The 23,613-nt window shown below is 41.1% G+C and overlaps 1 protein-coding gene and 1 long non-coding RNA gene across 4 annotated transcripts in view; one reads left to right on the top strand and one right to left on the bottom strand.

The window, feature by feature from the left end:
• Nucleotides 1-9,982: 9,982 nt before the first annotated feature.
• Nucleotides 9,983-19,767, bottom strand: LOC122560104. 2 transcript variants are annotated; one of them, XR_006314640.1, is made up of 3 exons: nt 19,679-19,767; nt 11,150-11,217; nt 9,983-10,180 (listed from the first exon to the last, which is right to left on the bottom strand). It is a non-coding gene; the product is annotated as an uncharacterized LOC122560104 (long non-coding RNA). The 2 variants fall into 2 exon arrangements; XR_006314639.1 differs by lacking the exon at nt 19,679-19,767 and adding an exon at nt 18,079-18,216.
• Nucleotides 19,768-20,090: 323 nt separating this feature from the next.
• LOC122560101 (thyrotropin-releasing hormone receptor-like) overlaps nt 20,091-23,613 on the top strand; it is a 27,151-nt gene continuing 23,628 nt past the window's right edge. Inside the window, exons 1-2 of one of the 2 annotated variants that reach the window (XM_043710336.1) lie at nt 20,091-20,176; nt 21,085-21,934. In XM_043710336.1, coding sequence (XP_043566271.1) covers nt 21,137-21,934 — 798 coding nt within the window. In that variant the 5' untranslated portion in view covers nt 20,091-20,176; nt 21,085-21,136. Of the gene's footprint in view, nt 20,177-20,368; nt 20,458-21,084; nt 21,935-23,613 lie in introns of those variants that run through there. The other variant, XM_043710335.1, reaches the window with a different exon arrangement.

Below are 23,613 nucleotides of genomic sequence, written 5' to 3'. Positions count from 1 at the left end.
CTGTATTCCGTGAGATCTAACCTTGCTAATCAGTCTCCCATGTGGAGCCTTGTCGAACACCTTACTGAAGTCCATATAGATCACATCTACTGCTCTGCCCTCATTAATCCTTTTTGTTACTTCTTCAAAAACCTCAATCAAGTTTGTGAGACATGATTTCCCATGCACAAAGTCATGTTGACTATCCCTAATCAGTCCTTGCCTTTCCAAATACATGTACATCCTGTCCCTCAGGATTCCCTCCAACAACTTGGCCACCACCGATGTCAGGTTCACTGGTCTATTGTTCCCTGGCTTGTCCTTTCCACACGTCTTAAACAGTAGCACCACATTAACCAACCTCCAGACTTCCGGCACCTCACCTGTGACTATTGATGATACAAATATCTCAGCAAGAGGCTCTAACTTGCCACAGAGTTCTAGGGTACACCTGATCAGGTCCTGTGGATTTATGCATTTCAAGACATCCAGCACTTCCTCCTCTGTAATATGGACATTTTTCATCCCTTCCTTCATCAATCAACTTTGTCACTTCCTCAAACAAATCTATTAAGTTGGTAAGTAATGACCTTCTTTGTACAAAATCATGCTGCCTATCACTGATAAGCCCACTATTTGTCAAAGCTATCTCATGTCCCCTTTTTGCCCTCCTGATTTCCCTCTCCCTGTCTCCCAGTTCCTCAGTAACAATCACATCATCTTGTGGTGTGCAATAAGTGGGCAGAGGATAGCATACTCGGATGATGCAACACATCCTGTCTGGGCAATAATGGAGGTTGCCACCCCCTCACCACCATAATTAAACACATCACTTCAGTTTGCCAACTTGCATCTTTGACAACCTTATCAGCTATTATACCACCGTCCTGCCGTACTAACATGGTGAAGGCACAGAGCAGGCTGCATGACCTACACGTTACATCGAAAAAGGAATTGCCTGCTGCACTCCAACTCCCTTCCCATTCCAAACCAATATCAATCTTTTGAAGTTTTATTGCATGGCTATACTTATGAGATATGATGCAGTGATGCTCCTGTAGGCCCAAGTCACTTTTTGATGTTTCACATGTGATAGAAAGCTTTTGACCTGTTTTTGTTTGCTTTTTAAGCCATTGGTGCTAACGTCTGCATCACAAAGATTGCAATGGTTGATTTGTAAACATCAGTTGCCTGGTGTGATCTGTTTTCAACCAGCATTTGATGCCTATGCGCATTCACTCTGTATGCACTGCACATGGGCAAAGATACAATTGTGAATGGAATGTAGCTTGAGTTTTCAAATGGATGTTTCATTGTTTTGCCCTTTCAATGTCAAACGGCCAGCAAATGTGGATCGCGTACTTCCACTAGTCAAAGTCACACTGACTTTACTCACCCTGGGCATTGTACTAGCCATTTTCCAGTTGGATTTCACATCGAGAGATTGGCAAGTGATGGCAGGAAATACCAATCACAGTGGATGTTGTTGTCAGAACCCCCCCCAAACCTCCATGTCTTCTTAAGTCTCATTCTACCTTAGTAGTCCATTTCACCCATCCCCACCATATGAAGACCTTTCACATCTAACTTTGCCTCCAACTGTCCTGCCTTACACAGTAATGCATCCACCCTGTATTTTTTATGCTCTTCCTGTGGAAGTCACAGTGGTACTGCCATTGACCCTCCTCCGACAGCTTACAATACTCTCCAATGCTCTCATGCAGAGGCCCCATATACCTTGAGTGCTGCAGTCATTGTCCGTATTCTCACCTTCATGAATGGCTCTGCTTTTCCCAGCCCCTCCTCAGCCCCCACACCCCCCACAGCCATGATTTCCCCACTCCCTTTGGCGGTGATTCCCCCCAGTGTCAGTACATGCCCCCTTAACAGACATCTCCCCAGGACTGTATTGGCCATGTACCTCTGACCACCATCATTCAGCAGCCCGAGATATGACTGAGCAAACCTACCTGCTATCTCTGTTGCTCTGTGACTGATGATATGCAATTCCCTGACTGCTCGATGTTGCCCACTCCCCAGATTGTAATTGGACAGATCCTCTGACCATAAATGGTCTGACTAATGACTGATTGACCAAGCCCTATACAGTGTGCCACCTGTACCCAGGTGATGCTTCTGGGACACTCTCTGACTGACAGTAAAACCCCCACCTTCCTGGGCTGAGCACTATTACCCCCTACTTTCTGACATGGCCTTCGGTTGAATAAATGTGCAGTATGTTGGCTGTGTAGGTAACTGACACAAGCTGTTGGTGTTAGATTGACATCTAGGTGTGCTGTAAGCAAGATATCTGTGTTCACCTGCACCGTCCAGACAGATCCCTACTAACAAGCAGCCTGTGTGTCTGCACTGAAAAAACACATCAATATGGAGTACTGAGAGCTTTTGGCTCTGGCTGAATTGATTGTATGCTAAACTACATGGCAAGGCTAGGCATGGTTACTGTGAATATATAGGTATATGCTAATTGAGTGAGCATGAAGACAGCAAACAAGCTGCCCTGATATGCAACCTGGCCAGTTCAATGGGCTAGGTGACTGACAATGTGGGCAAAGTGTCCTTGCAGCAAACTTTCAATGCCAGATGTTGGTGTGCCTTGATTCTTCAGAGGCCTGCAATTGGATTGGAGAGGTGCCATGATGGTTGTGAAGAGTTAGCAAATGTTGAATGCCAATGCTGATTGACGAGAGGTCTATGCAGCTGGTTCCCATGGATTGTGCCCGGAGATGCTGTTAGCTATCGAACAATATGGATCCTGATTGCAACTGAAATCGTTAGGTACTCACTGTGTCATGCATGTCAAGAATTCTCAATGTTCAGCTTGTTCAATGCTTTTGATAAGGTAGGAAACTGAATATTTATGAGGCAAGGTGCTGTGCTAATAAGGTGCCTAACGAGTAATAATTACCTTTAATTGAGAACATGCCACTGCCATGTAAGAAACTTGCTTCACTGCTCAGTAAATGTATAAAAGCTGCAGTGATTTAGTTGTGCATTGCTGGATTCTCATCCAATCCTGCCACAACTCTAACCATAGCATATCATTCAGACTCATATATTGTTCTGTCTGTAGTCACCATTCATGGTTTTCTTTTATATGGGGCAATTTTGATTAACTTTCAGCAGAAGTGCTTCTCAATTAGTGTTACGTTTGTACTTTTGCTAAGAGGGACTACATGATATTCACCAAAAGATCATATTTTTTACAAATGTTGAAAACTACATTCATTTGTTACTCATGAAAATATTTTTGATATTAATTTCTATAACCTTCCTAATGTATAAAATTTTTACTCACACATAAAAAAACCAATAACAGAAACTATTACCATTTCAGCACAAACTGAATAGTATTAATAGCAATATCAATGTGGCCTCTTTTTTTTTCTATACCACTCTATAACTAAGTGTGGTGTTGAATCAACTGATGTATACTAACAGCTTCATGATCAATGGGCCATTTCATCTGCAGTGCTGTGGAAAGGGCAGAATCAGATTAGTCTGTTTTCATGAGGTGTGGTAAAGCCATCAGGGTGACATTTGTGTTCTTAATGCCACTTGAGTTATCAACACTGATTAGACTTGAGGCTGATATAGTGCAATTACTGTACTAACTGAGGAAGTGTTTTCAGTGTTGTCTTCACATTTTAAAAAAAATCACAAATACAGGAGAAGCATCATATGAATCTTCACATTACTTGTAGCTATTGAAGTAGTGTGCCACTGTCATTTGAGCAGGATCAGGCCAATGCTTAAAGACAATGTGATCAAATCTCATCACAGCAGCCACTGGGATTTAAAAATAATTAATAAAAATACAAACTCTTCCTCGTCCCAGGTCTTTCTCTTATTTAAGATGAAAGGAGCCTCCAAGTAAAGTGCTTAATACTAAGGATTTGCTTTCTCCTGCTGACTTGAATGAGGTGACCAATAAGATAAAGTAGCCCACTACTCACTCTTTTTTTGTTGAGGTCCTCTGACAATCTCCAGAATAAATTGTTCATACAGTGTCAATGAAATCTTGACAAATGGACAGGAAAGTTTCCAGATGTACTTCAAAAATCCTCTTCAAATCTTCAGCAGTGAATGAACAATGAAAGTATGCTGATCAGAAGAGTCCAACATCCTTAGTGGCATTTATTTTCTACTCTTTATCTGCTCACATTACACATAAACTCTAGTATTGTCATTGTGCAGTGGCAGTATTACTATAATTAATCCAGGAGATTGGGTTTGAAGCTCCACTTCCCCGAGAGCTATGTTGTAACATCGCTTTAGGGTTCAAGGTTTGTGCGAAGAATTGTAGCTCGGGTGCTCGTTGTTGTGGTTCTGTTCGCTGAGCTGGGAATTTCTGTTGCAGACGTTTCGTCCCCTGTCTAGGTGACATCCTCAGTGCTTGGGAACCTCCTGTGAAGTGCTTCTGTGATCTTTTCTCCGGCATTTGTAGTGGTTTGAATCTGCTGCTTCCGGTTGTCAGTTCCAGCTGTCCGCTGCAGTGGCCGGTATATTGTATCAATGTGCTTGTTGGTTGAATCAGTGGATGATCAAAGAACAGCTGGGGAATTCCTAGAGGCATGGCACTCATCCACTGATTCAATCAACAAGTACATTGACTTGGACCCAATATACCGACCACTGCAGCGGACAGCTGGAACTGACAACCGGAAGCGGCAGATTCAAACTACTATAAATGCCGGAGAAGAGATCACAGAAGCGCTTCACAGGAGGCTCCCAAGCTCTGAGGATGTCACCTAGACAGGGGACGAAACGTCTGCAACACAAATTCCCAGTTCGGCGAACACAACCACAACATCGCTTTAGGGTGGCATGGTGGCTAAGTGGTTAGCTCTGCTGTCTCACAGCACCAGGGTCCCAGGTTCGATTCCAGCCTCAGGTCACTGTCTGTGTGGAGCTTGCACATTCTCCCTGTGTCTGTTTGGGTTTGCTCTGGTTTCCTCCCACAGTCCAAAGATGTGCAGGTCAGGCGAATTGGCTATGCTAAATTGCCCCTAATGTCAGGTGCATTAATCAGAGGGAAATGAGTCTGGGTGAGTTACTCTTTGGAGGGTCAGTGTGGACTTGTTGGGCTGAAGGGCCTGTTTCCACACTATAGGTAATCTAATCTAACTAGGTTATGTTTAAAAAAAAGTTAGTTTGTGTACTACCCACTAGAATGCTGTGCAACCTCTTTTCAAAGGGCTAATAGGCAACTTAATTGCCGTCTGATTAGCCTTGTATATGCTGTAACTCCTTTACAAAGATGAAATTTTGGAACAACCTGCATTGTAGTTCATGGCCAAATCGTAAAATTTGGTGAAAATTGACAACTTTAAGTTTTAATACCTCATTCAACCCAAGCTACTTGTTGTTGGATGTCAAGATTTACCCCTACATAATTTTATGCAATATCCTTCCAGCAGCTTCCACAGCTTTCCAGCTGTTTGGGACTATCTTTATCTAGATCCTGTCTTACTAAAGTAATCTTTGCATATGGAATTTAATTGTGTGGTTTCAAAAGATCTGTTTATGTCACTATGACTATGCCCTGAAAGCAAATCCTATGCTGTGCTGTGAAGTAGCTAGCCTTTGGTACTGTATTGGTCTGCAGCATTTTGGCAGAAATCTTGTGGAGGTGCTGGGGGTCTTGATGGTCAGCTGGAGTGTCAATGAGAAACCATATTGTCTTTATTTAAGAAGGTCAACCACATATTTTAAACAAATGTACTCAAGTTACCCAATGGCCTATTCTTGCTGCTACTTCCTACAACACCCAATTAATAAAATAAATTAATGTCCAGCCTGCCAATAACTGCTGACCAGTTAGTGATATGGAAGCTCTGTTGTACTCAGCAGCACTATCAGAGAGGCAGAGCTTGTTCGATTCCCTTCCCAGACTAGATGAAGGAGGGTCCCTGGAAGATATGTGTGATGGTGATTCCTGGATTGCAGGGGACGAATGAAGGTGATTAGTCAATAGCAAGTGAGAAGGTGGATCTCAGGACCCACCCTTCCCAATGCTGGGTCCCTTGAAAAAGCACTAATTGGTGTGTTTGCTTGTCAAGCTCTGCACTGGGCAAGTTCCCAGTCTACTGATTTTGAACGAATGGATTGATATGAGCAACATGAAACACTTCAATGGGCAGGAAATTGTCTTCCTACCCAAACTTCCCAGAAAGAAGGTCACCAGATTCTATCTTTTGTCTCTTGCAAATTTAGCATTAGGTTAGTGTCATGTACTGAATTTCCAGAGTAATGTGTGATGTATTCTTTTATTTTAGAATCCCTATAGTGTGGAAACAGGCCCTTCGGCCCAACAAGTCCACACTGATACTCCAAAGAGTAACCCACCAAGGCCCATTCCCCTATCCTATATTTACCCCTGACTAATGCACCTAACCTACACATCCCTGAACACTATGGGCAATTTAGCACAGCCAATTCACCTAACCTGCACATCTTTGGATTGTGGGAGGAAACCCATATAGACATGGGGAGAATGTGAGACCTCCACACGGACAGTCGCTCGAGGTTGGAATCGAACCCAGGTTCCTGGTGCTGTGAAGCATCTGTGCTAACCACTAAGCCACCGAAAGTGAATGGCTTGGGTAATAATTTTGTGATTATATTAATAAATTATTCTTACTCCTTCGCACAAATGCACCCTGAATTCCTTTTGAACAGTGAAATTGATGAAAGTGAGAATGACAATTTAGCAGCCCAGGCTTGCTGTGCCACACAGTGTTTTGTTGAAGTAGAAAATAAGAACACCGTGTGTTGTCAGGCATCTCAGCAGTGGGACAGACTGTCAGCGTTTGCTGTCATTACCTCTTTGAAAGTGACCGTAACTTCAAGATGTTGGGCATGTGCAGATTAGCGTGGACATCTTGAACTTGCTGTTTGTCACACAGAATTTTACCACAGGCTGTGACCTGCATCTGCATCCCTTTTCATTGGTACTCCACTAACCCCCTCTAAGCCAGCAGTCACTGCAAGCAGTGAGAATTTACTACTTTCCTGCTCACAATACAACTGGAAATCCTTGCAAAAAGCCACAAGTTGTTCAATGTTCAAGGCATAATTGAGTTTTTAATAGTGATTGGGATTAATAAAATTATGTTTTCATGCAAATTTTATATTTATTTTTAAGTTAACAATATTTTTAATATTTTTGCCTCTACCTTCAGCGAATTTATACGTCCAACTGTTTTTATATCACTTATGTTTTGTTTCCTGTTTGAGTGTCTGTGACCATCCTTTAATGTTGCCAGTTGTATGCTGCTAATGCCCAATCAAGAACCACTGCAGGGTGAAAGAAGCTAAAACAGAACTTGTCAGAGAGATTTCTAGATGCCTTAGGGAGGCTAAATTTGAGACCAGTTGTGAATGCCCTTGCTTCACCGTGACCACAAACCCAGGTTGTCATCAGAAGTAGCATTTAGCTCTGAGTTTTTAATGGTATTCTTGCATAAATTGTTAGTGTTCACCAACATTGCCCATTGAAACTGACAACAACTTTGAGAGTCTGCACAACTGCATATTTTCCATTGGCCACACTGTTATTTTGAGAGCGTACATAGGAATTGCTCAGATGGGGACACTGTGGAAACCCCATCAGTGCAAATTCTGAAGACGTTGACCAGGAAATGGAAATTTTTTTGCTGGGCAATTTCACTAGGCCTGGAAGCCTCGGAAAGTCTCCAGAAACATTGGAGAATCCAATAGGTTCCAATGATACTAAACAAAATCTTTACTCGGGGAAAGTTAGATGATTAAATACATAGCCTAACTCCTAAGTAACTATTAAACAGACCACATACTTAAACCCACTCACAATAGCCAGACCCCTCACAACCCTAGACCCTGACCTGACAGCTCCCTTGCTATTCTGCTGACAGAGTGGACATCAAGTCCCCTCTTCCTACCCAACCTAACACCTTCCCATCATCGTTGCTTCCAAACTCAAAACCTCCAGATCTGACAACGACTCTTCCCACCCATACCCACCAATTTCTCCAGCCCACCCTGACTTACTCAAAAGACTTCTCTGACCCTTGCTGCCCTGCATCTTGGCACCCTACCTCCAACTCACGTGACACCCTATTGAACTGGTACACTACCCAATCCCAGATGGAACTCAAACATGCCACCCACTCCCCAGTTGGCACCATATGCACCTGGCACATTTTTTCCCTATCACACTCCACCATACCCATCTGGCTTCCTATCGCTTGGCAACTTGTGATCTATATGGACTTCAATAAGGCGTTTGACAAGGTTCCCCATGTGAGATTGATTCGCAAGGTTAGATCTCATGAAATACAGGGAAAACTAGCCATTTGGATACAAAACTGACTCAAAGGTAGAAGACAGAGGGTGGAGGTGGAGGGTTGTTTCTCAGACTGGAGTCCTGTGACCAGTGGAGTGCCACAGGGATTGGTGCTGGGTCCTCTACTTTTTGTCATTTACATAAATGATTTGGATGTGAGCATAAGAGGTACAGTTAGTAAGTTTGCAGATGACACCAAAATTGGAGGTGTAGTGGACAGCGAAGAGGGTTACCTCAGACTACAACGGGATCTTGACCAGATGGGTCAATGGGCTGTGAAGTGGCAGATGGAGCTTAATTTAGATAAATGCGAGGTGCTTCATTTTGGGAAAGCAAATCTTAGCAGGACTTATACACTTACTGGTAAGGTCCTAGGGAGTGTTGCTGAACAAAGAGACCTTGGAGTGCAGGTTCATAGCTCCTTGAAAGTGGAGTCACAGGTAGATAGGATAGTGAGGGCAGTGTTTTGTATGCTTTCTTTTATTGGTCAGAGTATTGAGTATAGGAGTTGGGAGGTCATGTTGCGGCTACACATGACTTTGGTTAGACCACTGTTGGAATATTGCATGAAATTCTGGTCTCCTTCCTATCGGAAAGATGTTGTGAAACTTGAAAGTGTTCAGAAAAGATTTACAAGGATGTTGCCACGGTTGGAGGATTTGAGCTATAGGGAGAGGCTGAGCAGGATGGGGCTGTTTTACCTGGAGCATCGGAGGCTGAGGGGTGACCTTATAGAGGTTCACAAACTTATGAAGGGTATGAATAGGGTAAATATACAAAGTCTTTTCCCTGTGGTTGGGGAGTCCAGAACTATAGGACTTGGGTTAAGGATGAGAGGGGAAAGATATAAAAGACACCTAAGGTGCAACTTTTTCATACAGAGGGTGGTATGTGTATGGAATGAACTGCCAGAGGAAGTGGTGGAGGCTGGTACAATTGCACCATTTAAGAGGCATTTGGATGGGTATACGAATAGGAAGGGTTTGGAGGGATATGGGCCGGGTGCGGGCAGGTGGGACAAGATTGGGTTGGGATGTCTGGCCGGCATGAATGGGTTGGTCTGAATGGTCTGTTTCCATGCTGTACATCTCTATGACTCTATGACCTTACCCACTCCCCAACTAACATCCTGCTTATCTGATACCCTGGCACCCTACCTACTTGCCCTCCTACCTACCTACTCTCAAAGCCATCAGCCAGCACCCTAAAATCACACCTACTTTATGTACTTAGCCTTTCAATGTTGCTGTGTGGACCTTTAGATTCCAGATTACTGCATCCAACTGCTATATAAAGGGAGAATGGTTTGCCTTTCTCCAACAGTTCTGCATTACAAAAGAACTACTGGAATGGTACTACACCTCTGTATTTCGGATGGAGACTTGAATGGAATTACTTTGTAACAAAGTAGGGTGGAGTGGCAGTCTGTGTGAGATTGCCTGCAACCTCCTCCACCTCCCTTGTTTATAATCAATTAGAGATCTCTGAGAACTTCCAGTCTCGCTGTTGAGATCCCTTGCCAAGGTTGTACTTTGTGAATGATGTACAATTAGAATTTTAACAACACATTAACTTCATAATTAATAACAAACAGCCTTTCTACCTCTTAAAAATGAATTTCATTGTGAAATTCCCATGATGAAAAAAAAATCATATTTTAATTGTTTGAAATGTTATCTGCCTTTAACTTAATATCTACCATAAAGGAATCAAATATTTATTTTTTGATCTAAAATTTTAGATACAAATACTTTTAACTCTGTAGTTTGCTGCTTGTGAATTTCAATGTGATTGATGACATCACTGCTGAAGGATGACTGGAGATCCCTTTGACTTGGTTCCAGATTGAGACTGCTGTCAGGAGAGAAATTGCACATGTCAGGGATTACTTGATCTTTATGAACAACACTCTTCAAGGCCAACATGAGCATTATTTCTTAGCAACTGATTGCACATTCAGACTTGTGTGAACCTTCCTCCATGTAATGTAATGCTTATTGGGGCCAGGGAGAAGAAAGAAAGAGAAAGAATAATCTATGTCCCATACATGCCAGGATCAATAGCCACCAGCAAATTAGATTCTGTCATGTAAATATGTATTATGAGAAGTACAGTTAATTAAAAAAAAACTCTTGAAATACCATACTCTTTCTACTTTGCTGAACAAATTGTTAATATTTCAATTGGATTTCTTGGAACTTACTCATTTTTTTCCATTAACACACTTTAAGTGTCAGATTTTTGCATCTGTACTTTTATAGGGAATACATTCAGTGCAAATTTATCTTACAATGATATATTTATATTTCCAGATGGGTCATTAGTTTTTGCAATGTTAATTTGGCATATTCAATCAGGTTTAATCCATAAGCTGCGCACTCTCATTTACTTAATTTAAATGATAAAAGCATGAATTAATCTTTGTGTTGGCGTTCATTCAGATTTGTATTCTAATGCACCTTGATTTACTTCATGCAATACATGACTTAATAAGATAACAGGAAAGCAGCTGAGTTTCACGATCAATCACAACATACTGTAATAATTAATGCACTGCAGTGGAACATCGAACCCTTTTACTAAACAAAACAATTCATTATCTTTCTAGATCCTGTAATCTTACTTAGAAATTTTCATTTGGACTCATTCAAGGGATAAGTTTCACTTCTGTGTCTTATTTACTTACAAAGCTTTCCTGGGAGGTGTTACATTAATCCTCATTGCTTATGTCTCATTCTCTCCACAAATAGTCAGCTCCAATATTTCGTGTTAAGATTCATTGCTAAAATTAATGTTTTCTTAAATGATGAAGACTGAGCTTACCTGCAAATTTCTTTCCATCGATAGAATATGCTGGCCATCAAAGGCTGTCAGAGGTATCGCTATGGTAACTAGGAAGTCAGAGGGAGACATTGCAGTCAGCTTATTTGCAAGTATTTTTCAACTTCTGCATCTACCCACTACACAATCTGAATGACAAACTGACAATACTTTCACCAGCTATTCTTCTCTCTTTTTCTATCCTTTCTTACTAACAAATAACACACATTCCTGTATTTCAGGATCTGAGGATGCTTTTTCCTCTTCAAAAAGATGAAGCCTTTCTGAAGATGCATTTTCACCTGATTTCATCATGGAGAGCACAAGAACTGGCATCAGACATATTTTAGAGGCAATGTTATTAGGTGGATCTTGACACAGTAATCATCAATGCAAGCATGCAGGAGTGAAAACAAGAGTACTGATACCCAGTTGTCAGCTTATTGTAGATTAAATTCATACATTAACTCTGCTGCAGTGGTCTGGATATTGGTTCAAGGGTAAAGGCTACAAAAGAAGCTTGATGAGCATTCACTGGAATTGCTAGATGCACTGAGTAGCCTGCTAGTGAATTTATGCACCTTGCCTCAAAGCATAGAAAAGTCGAACTTCAACATGTGCCAAGACTTTGTGTAAACATGGAGACCATTCTGTTTATGAACACTCCATAAACATAACAGTGGCAATTGGTATAAGGCAACCTCTGCTGTTAGATGCCAAGGAGGTTCAGACGGCTGTCATCCTGGGTTTTGAGGCTTTTCATACCCTTTTCCCATGTTCAGCTTTAGGAGGGCCAAGGTCCAGTCTTAGGAATGACTTGGCTTTTTGACAGATGCACCTGTCATCCTCCCACAAGACAACACAATAAACGCTCCACTGCTAAGCGCATTGTCAGCATTATTATTATTATATGTTCTGAAGGACTCGAAACATCAACACTCTTTCTCTCCATAGATTCTGCTACCTACTGAGTGTCTCCAACAATTTCTTTTTGGTACGCTTCAAATCTTCAGCATCTGTAGTTCTTTGTTTTGTTTTATTGCCAATATTATTGTTAGTGTCACACAACTAAGTAGGCCAGTTTACTTTAGTCCACAGAGTCATAGAGTCATACAGCATGGAAACAGACCCTATGGTCTAACCAGTCCATGCCAAACATAATCCAAAACTAGCTAGTCCCAGCAGCTTGCTCTCAGCTATATCCCTCCAAACCTTTTATCCAAATGTTTTTTAAATGTTGCAATTGTACCCACATCGACCACTTCCTCAGAAGGTTCATTCCACATGTGAGCCACCCTCTGCGTAAAAAAAATGCCCCCATGTCTTTTTTAAAATCTTTTTCTTCTCACTCTAAAGGTTTGCCCTCAAGTCTTGAAATCCCCCATTCTCGGGAAAAGACTACCATTAATTCTATCTATACCCCTCATTCCACGTTGAGATCCTGCAATTTGGAGTTTGTTTCTCAAGGTCTAATGTTGCTTGAATCTATCCATCATGATTTGGAATTCATATTTGTAGTAAAATGTAGACAAGATCAGCAGGCTGGATTGATAGAATTCAATTAGACTGTGGCAATAAGAGTTAAGCTTGGGGAGTTTGAGACTATAGGTACTGCTGGTGCTCTGGATATAGGAGAAAGGATTCTGGGGCAGTGCCCTTTGAAGAGCTGCTCTCTAAGAGTTCTGGTATCCAGGGTCAACGGTGGCCGACGCCCTTCTTGCCTTTTTCTTTTTTGTGCTCTTTCTCCACTGCTGCTGCTCCTCTGCAACTCCTACTGTACAAAAGTTCTGAAAGCCTGGTTTCTAATAACGACAAAACTATGGAGCATTCAACTGAAGACTAAAAGTTCAGATTCCTAATAGAATGAACTACAATGCTGCTGTCCAAAGATCCTGTTGCTGGCAGTGTTGTTTGAGCTTTACATATTGATCTTTCAGTTATATTTCTGGTTCCAGAGTAAATCTTACTGTAGGGTAAGATTTGCAGCTGTGTTCAGTTCCTTAAAGGAGACATGAAACAAATCTAAAGGAGTATTGCTTGTTGTCTGATAACCAGTTACATTATAGCACAGATTCCATAGAATTCAATTAGACTGTGGCAATAAGGGTTAAGCTTGGGGAGTTTGAGACTATAGGTACTGCTGGTGCTCTGGATATAGGAGAAAGGATTCTGGGGCAGTGCCCTTTGAAGAGCTGCTCTCTAAGAGTTCTGGTATCCAGGGTCAACGGTGGCCGACGCCCTTCTTGCCTTTTTCTTTTTTGTGCTCTTTCTCCACTGCTGCTGCTCCTCTGCAACTCCTACTGTACAAAAGTTCTGAAAGCCTGGTTTCTAATAACGACAAAACTATGGAGCATTCAACTGAAGACTAAAAGTTCAGATTCCTAATAGAATGAACTACAATGCTGCTGTCCAAAGATCCTGTTGCTGGCAGTGTTGTTTGAGCTTTACATATTGATCTTTCAGTTATATTTCTGGTTCCAGAGTAAATCTTACTGTAGGGTAAGATTTGCAGCTGTGTTCAGTTCCTTAAAGGAGACATGAAACAAATCTAAAGGAGTATTGCTTGTTGTCTGATAACCAGTTACATTATAGCACAGATTCCAGCCCCAACAGGCCTCCACCTTTAAAACAATTACATGACATTGTGACGTATAACATTCTGGTCTGAAGACTTGTCTGCAGTCACCTTTTCTGTAATGGAGTCAGTTATCAGCTATGTATATGTGTAATCTCCAGGAGTATCACAAAGTGTAGAACCTAGTCTATGCGCATAAGTCTGTGATATCATAGCATTGTAAATAGTAGTAAATAAACAACTGATTGGTAAATGTTATGCTGACTAACATATAGCAAATCACAAAACGACAGTGGGCAGGCTGCAACCCAATAACTTGTGAGAACAAAGGCAGCACTAAAGAAGAGCAAAGGATGCATGCACTATAGTTGCTGCTAGGAAACTGAGCACTATGCTTGATATAATCTTTGTCACCAAACACTAGCTAGGTGTTGGATGGGAACAGAATCCCCTTTGATTGCTCAGGGTTAGTGTTGGACAGCTTAAAAGCCAATCTGAGTGCAGTCAATGACACCTTAGATTACATTACATTTTTTTACATTACATTACATTACAGTGTGGAAACAGGCCCTTCGGCCCAACAAGTCCACACCGACCCGCTGAAGCACAACCCACCCATACCTCAACAACCTACATTTATATTTACCCCTTCCCTAACACTACAGGCAATTTAGTACGGCCAATTCACCTGACCTGCACATCTTTGGACTATGGGAGGAAACCGGAGCACCCGGTGGAAACCCACGCAGACACAGGGAGAACGTGCAAACTCCACACAGTCAGTCGCCTGAGGCGGGAATTAAACCCGGGTCTCTGGCGCTGAGAGGCAGCAGTGCTAACCATTGTGCCACCGTGCCGCCCACGAGATCATGAGGAATCCTGCAATCCAGGTGTAGCCTGGTGCTCTCTCATCCTGCTTTACATTGCCAATGAAGGTAGTAGTCTACTTTTTCATGGAGGCATGGAGAACCCTAGTGACCTCTCTAACACATCAAGCAACAGCAAACTGGGAGATGTTACTGATGTTATCTGTAGCTTGATAGGGGTCTTGTAAAAATAATTGTGTTGCAACTCCTATTATTAGTCGCACTTAATTTTGAAATAATTGGTTCCTTGCCTAATATTTGTATTTGAACTCATATCCCTGTGAGCAAATCAATATAATTCTCTGCGATGTCAACTGCAACTGCCTTTTCTTTTTTAAAAAAGGCATCCATTCACAGTCATTCTCACACTTCTACAGACAGCTAGGTGTCTGTGCAAATTTTCTGGTAAGGAAGAACAATAAAATAAACAAAGAAACAATCCTCCTCTGATCCACATAATTAATTTAGCCTAATAAGAGACTAAAATTGCATTTTAATTCAACCGTTCAATGATTGGTCTATTTTGAAGTGCGTGTTAGCTTCTGTTGTTCCATCGCTAATACTTTAGTTATGATTTGAATGCAAAATTAAAAGCAATGCAGTCTTAATGTGCACAAGTGGAAAACATACTATTAAATGTCTAATGCTTGTTCTGTTGTTGCACTGTTACACAAATTTATCATTCAATGAGATTATAGTTAACATAAATGGTTATGTAACTTAGTTTAATATTACTTCCGATAATTAAATTTAAAAACAAGGCATCGCAAAATTTGGCTCATTGTTTCTGGTTTCTTTGCATTACAAGTGCTGTTTTCCCTTTCAAATGGCATCTGCAGTGTATGTGTATATTGTAGATACTATCCACGTTGGATGCTATCTTGATTGATAGTGTTAGCACACAGCAGAGAGCATTGGCCTGAAGTGTGAGGAATAGGCAGATCATAGGATCAATAGGTGTGATGGGATTTGGTGTTAGCACTACAATTTTAAAACTCATTTCTCTCTTAACCTCACAGCTGAATAAATGTTCAACATTTGGAAGGGTCCGTCAACAGCACTGGATAAATAGTTATGCTACTTTCAGGTTGATTGCTGATTGATATCTACTGGCTATTTCTGTGATTAAAGCAATGTTTGTCAGAAATGTGAAGTGATCAGATCAGCTATAATTGAACCCTGCTCCTAATTTGTAAGGTTGCATGTTGACAGTATTCAGGATCCCTTCTCTTGTGCCAAATATAGAGAAGAATAGTATCTCAGACATTTGCACTTCATTAAGGACATGCTTGCTGAAATTTTCCACCACCTACAGTCACAACAGCAGCCTTAGATTAGAGCAAGGATAGCAGATGTAAGGGTGACCACGGTCATGAACGTTTATACATTGGCCTCCATCCATAATAAAGCAGGTGAATAATTTAGCATTACCAAGTTTACAGTCCAGTGTGAGATCAGGGAGATTCTTCCAAGTGAGCTGAATAAATGTTATTCATTTTTTCCCTAGGAGAAAGTGGAGCAAGCATAATACAAGGCCATCACACAGGAAAAGGAGGAGAACAATAAAGGGAGAAGACACCAATAACACCCTTTCATGGCTGCACTTCTCAAGTTAACTCTTCTGATTACAATACCAGTAAACACATCCCTAACTCTACCCTCACCAAAAGTTGCAAATGCTGTGTGCAATTCAATGCAGCACATAGCCAGAGGCTTGTCAGCAATATTATTGCTATTGATTGACAACAGGATGTGATTAGATGGTTTGTTTATTTTTGGAGAAGGTCATTGCCGATAGTTGTGTGATAGGAATGCTGTTTGCTAAAGTGAATGTTGTCCAGATCTTACATCTTGCTGACATGGACTATTTCATCATCTGAGTGAATAAAATACTGTTCAATCATTACTAAACATGCCCAGCTCTGAACTTATAAAAGGTAAGTCATTGATGAAACAATTGAAGATGGAACTACCCTGAGAAACTTCTGCAGTGAGACTTTGAGACTAAGTTGATGTGCCTCCAACAACCACAATCATTCTCCTTTGGGTTAGTTACAACAGTAGCTGATGAATATGTTTTTTCTCTGATTGCCATTTATGTAATTTGATGAGAACTCCTTGATGGCACACTTGGTAAAATGCTGTCTTGACATCAGGTATGAGTCAATATTGATAATGATATTTAATAGTTGGTTTTATGTGTATGTAAAACATTGAACATTCTGTAAGGCTAACTATACAGTTGGTAGGATATGGCATTTAAAAACAGGTTTGCCGACTTTGACTACTCATGTAAGATCATTCAACTTCTTACTGTGCTGCATGCAGATCTGCAAGGTTAATATTTTTGCATTGACTGACAGTTATCTTGTCCCACTACCTTCTGAACACACTTTTTGGAAGGCCTATGGCTCCCACTACACACATAATCACCTCACCTTCTGTCTGTCTCTTGCATTAAGGTCTCTTATACAATATTGGAAATTCTTGGTGCCAAATCTCTGGCATGCTGTGCCATTCATGTTTCTTTCCCTGTGTCAGAATCCATTCCAGTGCCTGTTCCATCCATAATCCCCTTCTCTTTTAAAAGTGACTGACTCTAAATAGTGCTTTAAATGTTTCTAGTCTCTCAATATTTTGTGCCCCTGTTTAGGTAAACAGTCACTTAGCAGCACACTTAGCACTAGCTGCAAGCTCAATCTTTCAAATTAGCAGGCAGTGTGAGGTTTATGCACTGCCTGCTTTGGAAGAGTGAAGTAATCGCACATTGTGACCCCTGTACCTCATGCCAGGTCTATTAAATTTTGTAACACATGATCCACATTATAGAGACAGAGAAATTTGGAAATGTAAATTATGAAGATAGGAGAGGAACCAAGGAAGAGTACAACAATCCTACTGCTTTACATAATAGACTCATTAGAGTCATTAGTGCTTGTTTACTTAAAGACCTAAAATAAGAGGAAGTTTGTTAGAATTCATTACTTTTTCAGTGTTCTTAACTGACTATAGAATCTTGTGCTTTACTTTTGAAAATGTCTTGTCAAAGTGGCATAAAAACAATTTGACTTTACTGAAGCTCAAAGTTAGTTCTTGTATTGAAGATTGAAACTGGTATCTAAATAAAATCCAAATTGTTAGCAAAATTATCAATTTTATAAGGAGGGTAAGCAAGTGTTAGTGAGGTATGATTGTTGATATCAGTTTCTGGAATAAATGATAACAAGCATTTATCATGTTAACAATCCTAATGGAAGAGAGACTGCAAATTCAGTTTTTACATGGAACAAAAACTACAATCACTTTACATGAATACATGGAGAGAAAGGACATTCAGTCATTTGATCTTTTGTGCAAAAGTAACCCTGAGTACTGAACACAAATTCTTATGCTGCTGTCTGATCAACATTTGTGCACTGTATGCCATTAAGTTTGATTAATGCTTAATACAAGTTGAAAATAAATTATTTGATATGAAGTGAAAACCATACATGATCTTCATTCCCTTCTTCAACTCTGCTGTATCTTCATAATCTGAAAGGAGGCTGCAGGGCTCAGAAACAAGGTTAGTGGCTGGCTCCCAGTAAGCACTGCTTCTTCCTATAGCCAGTCCCTTGTTCAGGTACTGATTGCCTTTAATCAATTGATCTATACCCTCCATTCCTGTGGTGATTTAGCCTACACAGTTTTGCCTGTCATGCACGTTGTATTGTGAATAGGATGGCTTGCAATAAGGTTAATTCTAGGAGGTGGGATGGGACCCTTAAATGGTCATTAATTGTTCACTTAATGACCTCAGCTATTGGCAGGATGGGAAAGTCAACCATGACCTTTCTTGCTCAGGATTTGATGCTGGTGTAGGTGGGAAAGTGGCAGGCTTCACATGTGCAATCATCATATCTAGCTGCAGAACATACCCTTCCTATCACTCGCACTGCAGTGAGAGCAGAAGATTCCACCTTTTCTCTCTATTTTTATTTAGCAATAAACAGTGCAAGTAAAGCTGAGTTTTGAAATCACAATGTAACATGCTTTTAGACTGACATTTAGCAGAGTGTATTCCGGAGCCATGGCTGTACCTTCATAGTATCCTGCTAAGCCTTCTTCTGCTTGTCTAGTGTGACTAACCCTATATGGTAGCGCTTTGGGTAAGGGAGTGTAGAACCATGTGGGAAGTATTAACTATTTAATTATCATTGTGTATCATGTTTCTAATCAAGATCAGTTCCTGGTGTGGGAAATCACCAGTTCTTATAACCAACTCACTATTCATTTTCCTTGACTTCATCAAGTTAAAAAAAATGCAGAATATTGCTTGTGTCTTTGGTTTTCACATAGGGAATTTGTGTGCCTCTGTGTTCATTTCTATAAACCTACAAAGGAAAGTGAGCATTGAGCCTGAATGCAGAGTCCAACATAAATATAAGAACATTTTTTGCTTTATTTATATGTGAAGTCTGAAAGAACAGGGTAGTTGTGAAGGAAAATGAATCTGCAATATTATTTCATTTCCATCTTCGAACTTATTTCATGTTCTTCAAGCTGATTCTGCTCACCTGCTTTTCATACATGCTGTTGTTGTTTTACCAATTTCTGAAACTGGGCACACAAATCTGCTTGCTCTTCACAGTTTCTACTCTTATTTTGACAAAGATATTCCAATTTATCTTTACTCAGTCTGAAGTATATTACCTCAGAATTGATTAAGTTGAATGAATCTGCTACAGTTTTGCCCACTTACATTCTTAATCCCTATTTATATCTTCAACACCCACCTATACAATTTATTGGATCTTCTAATTTATCATTTGCAAATTTAGTTAAATAATCCTACATTCTTCCATTTCCTATGTCTTTGCTGTATATGATGAAGAGCTGAGTCCTGTTAGGAATTTCACTTGTCACTTCCCACCAAATGGAGAATTTTCCTTTTATCCCTCATCTCTGTCTACTAAATGTCAATAAATTGTGAACCTGTGCCATAATATCATCTCTAATCTCTTTCATTCTCATTACATTAATAATTTCTTTTTTAGTCATCTTCCCAGGGACCCGTGGTCATCACCCAGCTTCTTCCCTGCCTCCACTCACCTGTCATGAACCTGTATCTGGTGCCTTATGTTCCTTTGCAAGCCTGGAAACCTGGTTTGAAGCTCTCCCTCCCGCATTTTCTGGATCTGTGGACAGCCGCATAGTGTCCCTCTCGCCGGAGTGAACATTTTGGATAACATTCACGCTAGAAAACTGTTGGCTTTCCTGACTGACTAAAAATGATGCAGTTTAGTGAACCGGCTGCACTGCCTTGCTCAAATACTGAGGTTCATGGTCGCTGGGCAAACACCTCCTTTTCTCCAGTGAATATGATCTTTTGATCCCAAGAGCGGTAACATTGAAGAATTATCGGCACTTCTACTCACAGGGCGCGAAACTCCCTCTCTTAACAATCAAAAACCTGCTGGATTTTTCTCCCTTAGTCATGAATATAACAGTCTCAGGATTCACGAATGAATTATAGTTCGACCTACTGAATGACAATTCCCCAAGGAGTTCGAACAACCTTAAAACGTATTAATTCATCAATGATACGAAGTGAGTAAGGCTCGGTCGCCATCCTTCCCGGAGAAGTAGGTTTTGCAATGGAAATGTTGCTGTGTGTGTCGATTTGTGGAGTCAGGGGGCTCTAGGACCTGGAATGGCAGGAGATTGGGTAGTTGCAGAGTCTAGTTGGGCAGCTCGTCACTCTCCATACGCCATTCAGACGTTAGCTCAGGAGAGATGCCAGTGTCCTGACACTTTAGTTCAATCGCAAACCTCTCTTGATTACCGCGGAAATTGAGGCAGGGAGCGGATGAAAGCTGGTTCCTCGGGAAGTAAGTGATACTTTCAATGGGCATCATTATCTTCTCTTAGCACGAGCAATAACACAATGCAGGCTCAAATTAATAAGTTGTTTGATATGTTACTGATTAGTATAATATGTAAAGCGCTGATATTATCCTTGTTTAAAACCAGATAAATAATCAGAATTGTAATTAGCCCGCGGACAGAAAAAAAGGAAATGCAGAAGACGTAAATGAAGTAGATAGTTTAACAGTAGGAACGGTGTGAGCAAATTCATTAATTGTACCAAAGTAACTTCAAACGCTCGCTCTATCCTCCTCCTCACCCGAAGGAGTGATAATAGTTTATGGCACTTAGTGCTAGAGAAGATTTTTGTGTAAACTGTCCCTCCGGTTGGGAGTTTATTCACAATAATCTAGCTGCTTAGCACACACCGTTTTCTTTACAATTTGCCTCAAAATCACTTCATTAACGTTAAGAAACGAATGAAATCGGAACAGTGAGTAAGCCCCAGGGTGGGAGAGTCAGTAACTGTAGCTTGTTAAGATTAGAGCCAAACTTCGAGCCCCAGCTCATTATTTCCGTCGTTCAAAATTATTTTTTTTAAAGATTGTCTTATATTATTCATTAAGTTATCCTGCCGCTGTTTTTCACAGAGGGCAATGAATCCTCCAAGCTAGCAAAGCTCGCCGCTAGATCTCAGTGACCATGGAGAACAGAACAAGTGGGATTGAGCTGTTCAACAATTCAATGAATCAGACGGTAGAAATATCGAGGATGCCTCAGAATCCTCTTGAGTACCAGATAGTCACCGTCCTGTTGGTCTTGTTGATCTGTGGAGTGGGGATAGCTGGAAATGTCATGGTTGTACTGGTGGTGCTGAAGACCAAACACATGAGAACACCCACTAACTGCTACCTGGTGAGCTTGGCCATTGCAGACCTGATTGTCCTCCTGGCGGCAGGCCTGCCCAATATCACCGAGAGTGTGGTCGCCTCCTGGGTTTATGGATACGTCGGCTGCCTTTGCATCACATACCTGCAGTACCTGGGCATCAACGCGTCGTCGTGTTCCATCACCGCCTTTACCATAGAGCGGTACATCGCAATCTGCCACCCCATTAAAGCTCAGTTCATCTGCACCGTGTCCAGAGCCAAGAAAATCATCGCCTTTGTCTGGGCCTTCACCTCGGTGTACTGCGTGATGTGGTTCTTTTTACTGGACATCAAGCAGATCCCACATGTCAATGGCATCCAGGTGGTCTGTGACTACAGGGTGTCAAGAAACCATTACCTGCCCATTTACTTTCTGGACTTCACTATATTCTATGTGATTCCTTTATTCGTGGCCACAGTTCTGTACGGGCTCATTGCTCGCATACTGTTCCTGAATCCGATTCCCAGCACCCCGCAGGAGACAGCCAATAACTCCATTCACAGGGGGCGCAGCAGCGACTCCAAGATGTCCTGTCGCCGCAACAAGGGCCCGCAATCTTCCAGGAAGCAGGTAATTTTCCCAAACCCATTTCCAACCATTCCGTGGATGGCCATTCAGTGGCCCGCCACTCTTCTCTCATTGCCCTCCCACAGTTTGGTGCACTTCATGCATTTGCAGACGGTTTAGGTCGTGGAAATAAAGCAGCAGTGAGAGTTTTGTAGAATCACTGGGTGTCCAACAGGGTTGAAGAAGCAAAGTTTCTGTATGGTTACGGGTCCTACACACCTACTACACGTTCTGGAAATCTATGCTGTAGTATTACTGTACTATACGGCCGAAGGAAAGCACCGCAACTTTTGGTAATCTGAATATGAACCAAAAAGAAATGTTCAAATACTCAATAAGTCTAAGAGCAGCTGTGGAGAGAGAAACAGATTTAAGGTTTCCAGTCAAAGATTACATTTTCTGTTTTTACTTTATACTGTAAGGCAAGTTCCTCTCCAGTGGAAGTGTATTAATGCTAACAAGTAGTTATTATTTAAAATTTTAATGTATATTGTATACATTATCGTACAAAAAACCGTTTTCTTTTTTGCAATAGATATTATCCACATTTCTACAAAAACCTGAATATGAAGCAAGCTTGATGTTTACACAATGCTTTGCTTAAGCTCGCAAAGCCACACCTCTCTTCAGCTGTCAAAACTAAACAAATAAATACTGTTTTTATTTCTACTCAAGTTTATATTTTACAATTTAGAACGCTAGAAAGCAGAATTCTTGAAGGTTACAGTAGGTGGCGATATGAGGTCGAGGCTAAGTAACTGAGTGGAAGCGGTGTGAGATGCCCCTCCACATCAGTTTGGTCACTGCTCGGTCACTACGATTCGCTAATTCCTGTAAAGCGAAATATTTAACAGCAAGAAAAAGCTCGTCGTATGGTGCGGCACCCGAGTAAATGGATTTTTGAACCAAATAAAAGAAAATAAAAAAGTTGCCATAAGACTATCAGCGAATGGATAGATATACAGGACCATTTTCAAAGACCGATAATGCACACAGGTTGCTTGGCATATTGTTATGCACATTATTTGGTTCCATTACCGCACTTGTAGTTTCACTTATAAAATTAATCTAATCTGTTTTATTTATGTCTTCAATGCCATTTAGAAATTCTTTCAGCTAAGATTGTCTAATGCATTCTTTGGATAGCTGAACCATAACGTCCAGGAAGCATTCTGCAGTCGATGCTGCTTCAGACTGTTAGACAAGCTAGTTGTTGCCCTTAACAACTACTAATGAGTGAAGATAGAAGTTCTTGATCAGTGACCATTGTTGAAAGTCACCTATGAGCATCAAATGATCAGCAATCAGATGTGATGCCCTTGCAGACACTTAGAGTCATAAAGATATACAGCACAGAAACAGACCCTTTGGTCCAACTCATCTGTGCTGACCAGATATCAGAAATTAATCTAATCCCATTTGCCAGCGTTTGACCATGTCTCTCTAAGGTAAAAACAATGACTGCAGATGCTGGAAACCAGAGTCTAGATTAGAGTGGTGCTGGAAAAACACAGCAGTTCAGGCAGCATCCGAGGAGCAGTAAAATCAACATTTCGGGCAAAAGCCCTTCATCAGGAATACAGGTAGAGAGCCTGAAGGGTGGAGAGATAAGTGAGAGGAGGGTGGAGGTGGAGAGAAAGTAGCATAGAGTACAATAGGTGAGTGGGGGAGGGGATGAAGGT

This window comes from Chiloscyllium plagiosum, chromosome 20 (genome assembly GCF_004010195.1).
Source record: "Chiloscyllium plagiosum isolate BGI_BamShark_2017 chromosome 20, ASM401019v2, whole genome shotgun sequence".
Taxonomy (NCBI): Eukaryota; Metazoa; Chordata; class Chondrichthyes; order Orectolobiformes; family Hemiscylliidae; genus Chiloscyllium; species Chiloscyllium plagiosum.
The sequence above is the reverse complement of the archived record's forward strand: the minus strand, read 5'-3'. Positions and strand labels throughout refer to the sequence as shown.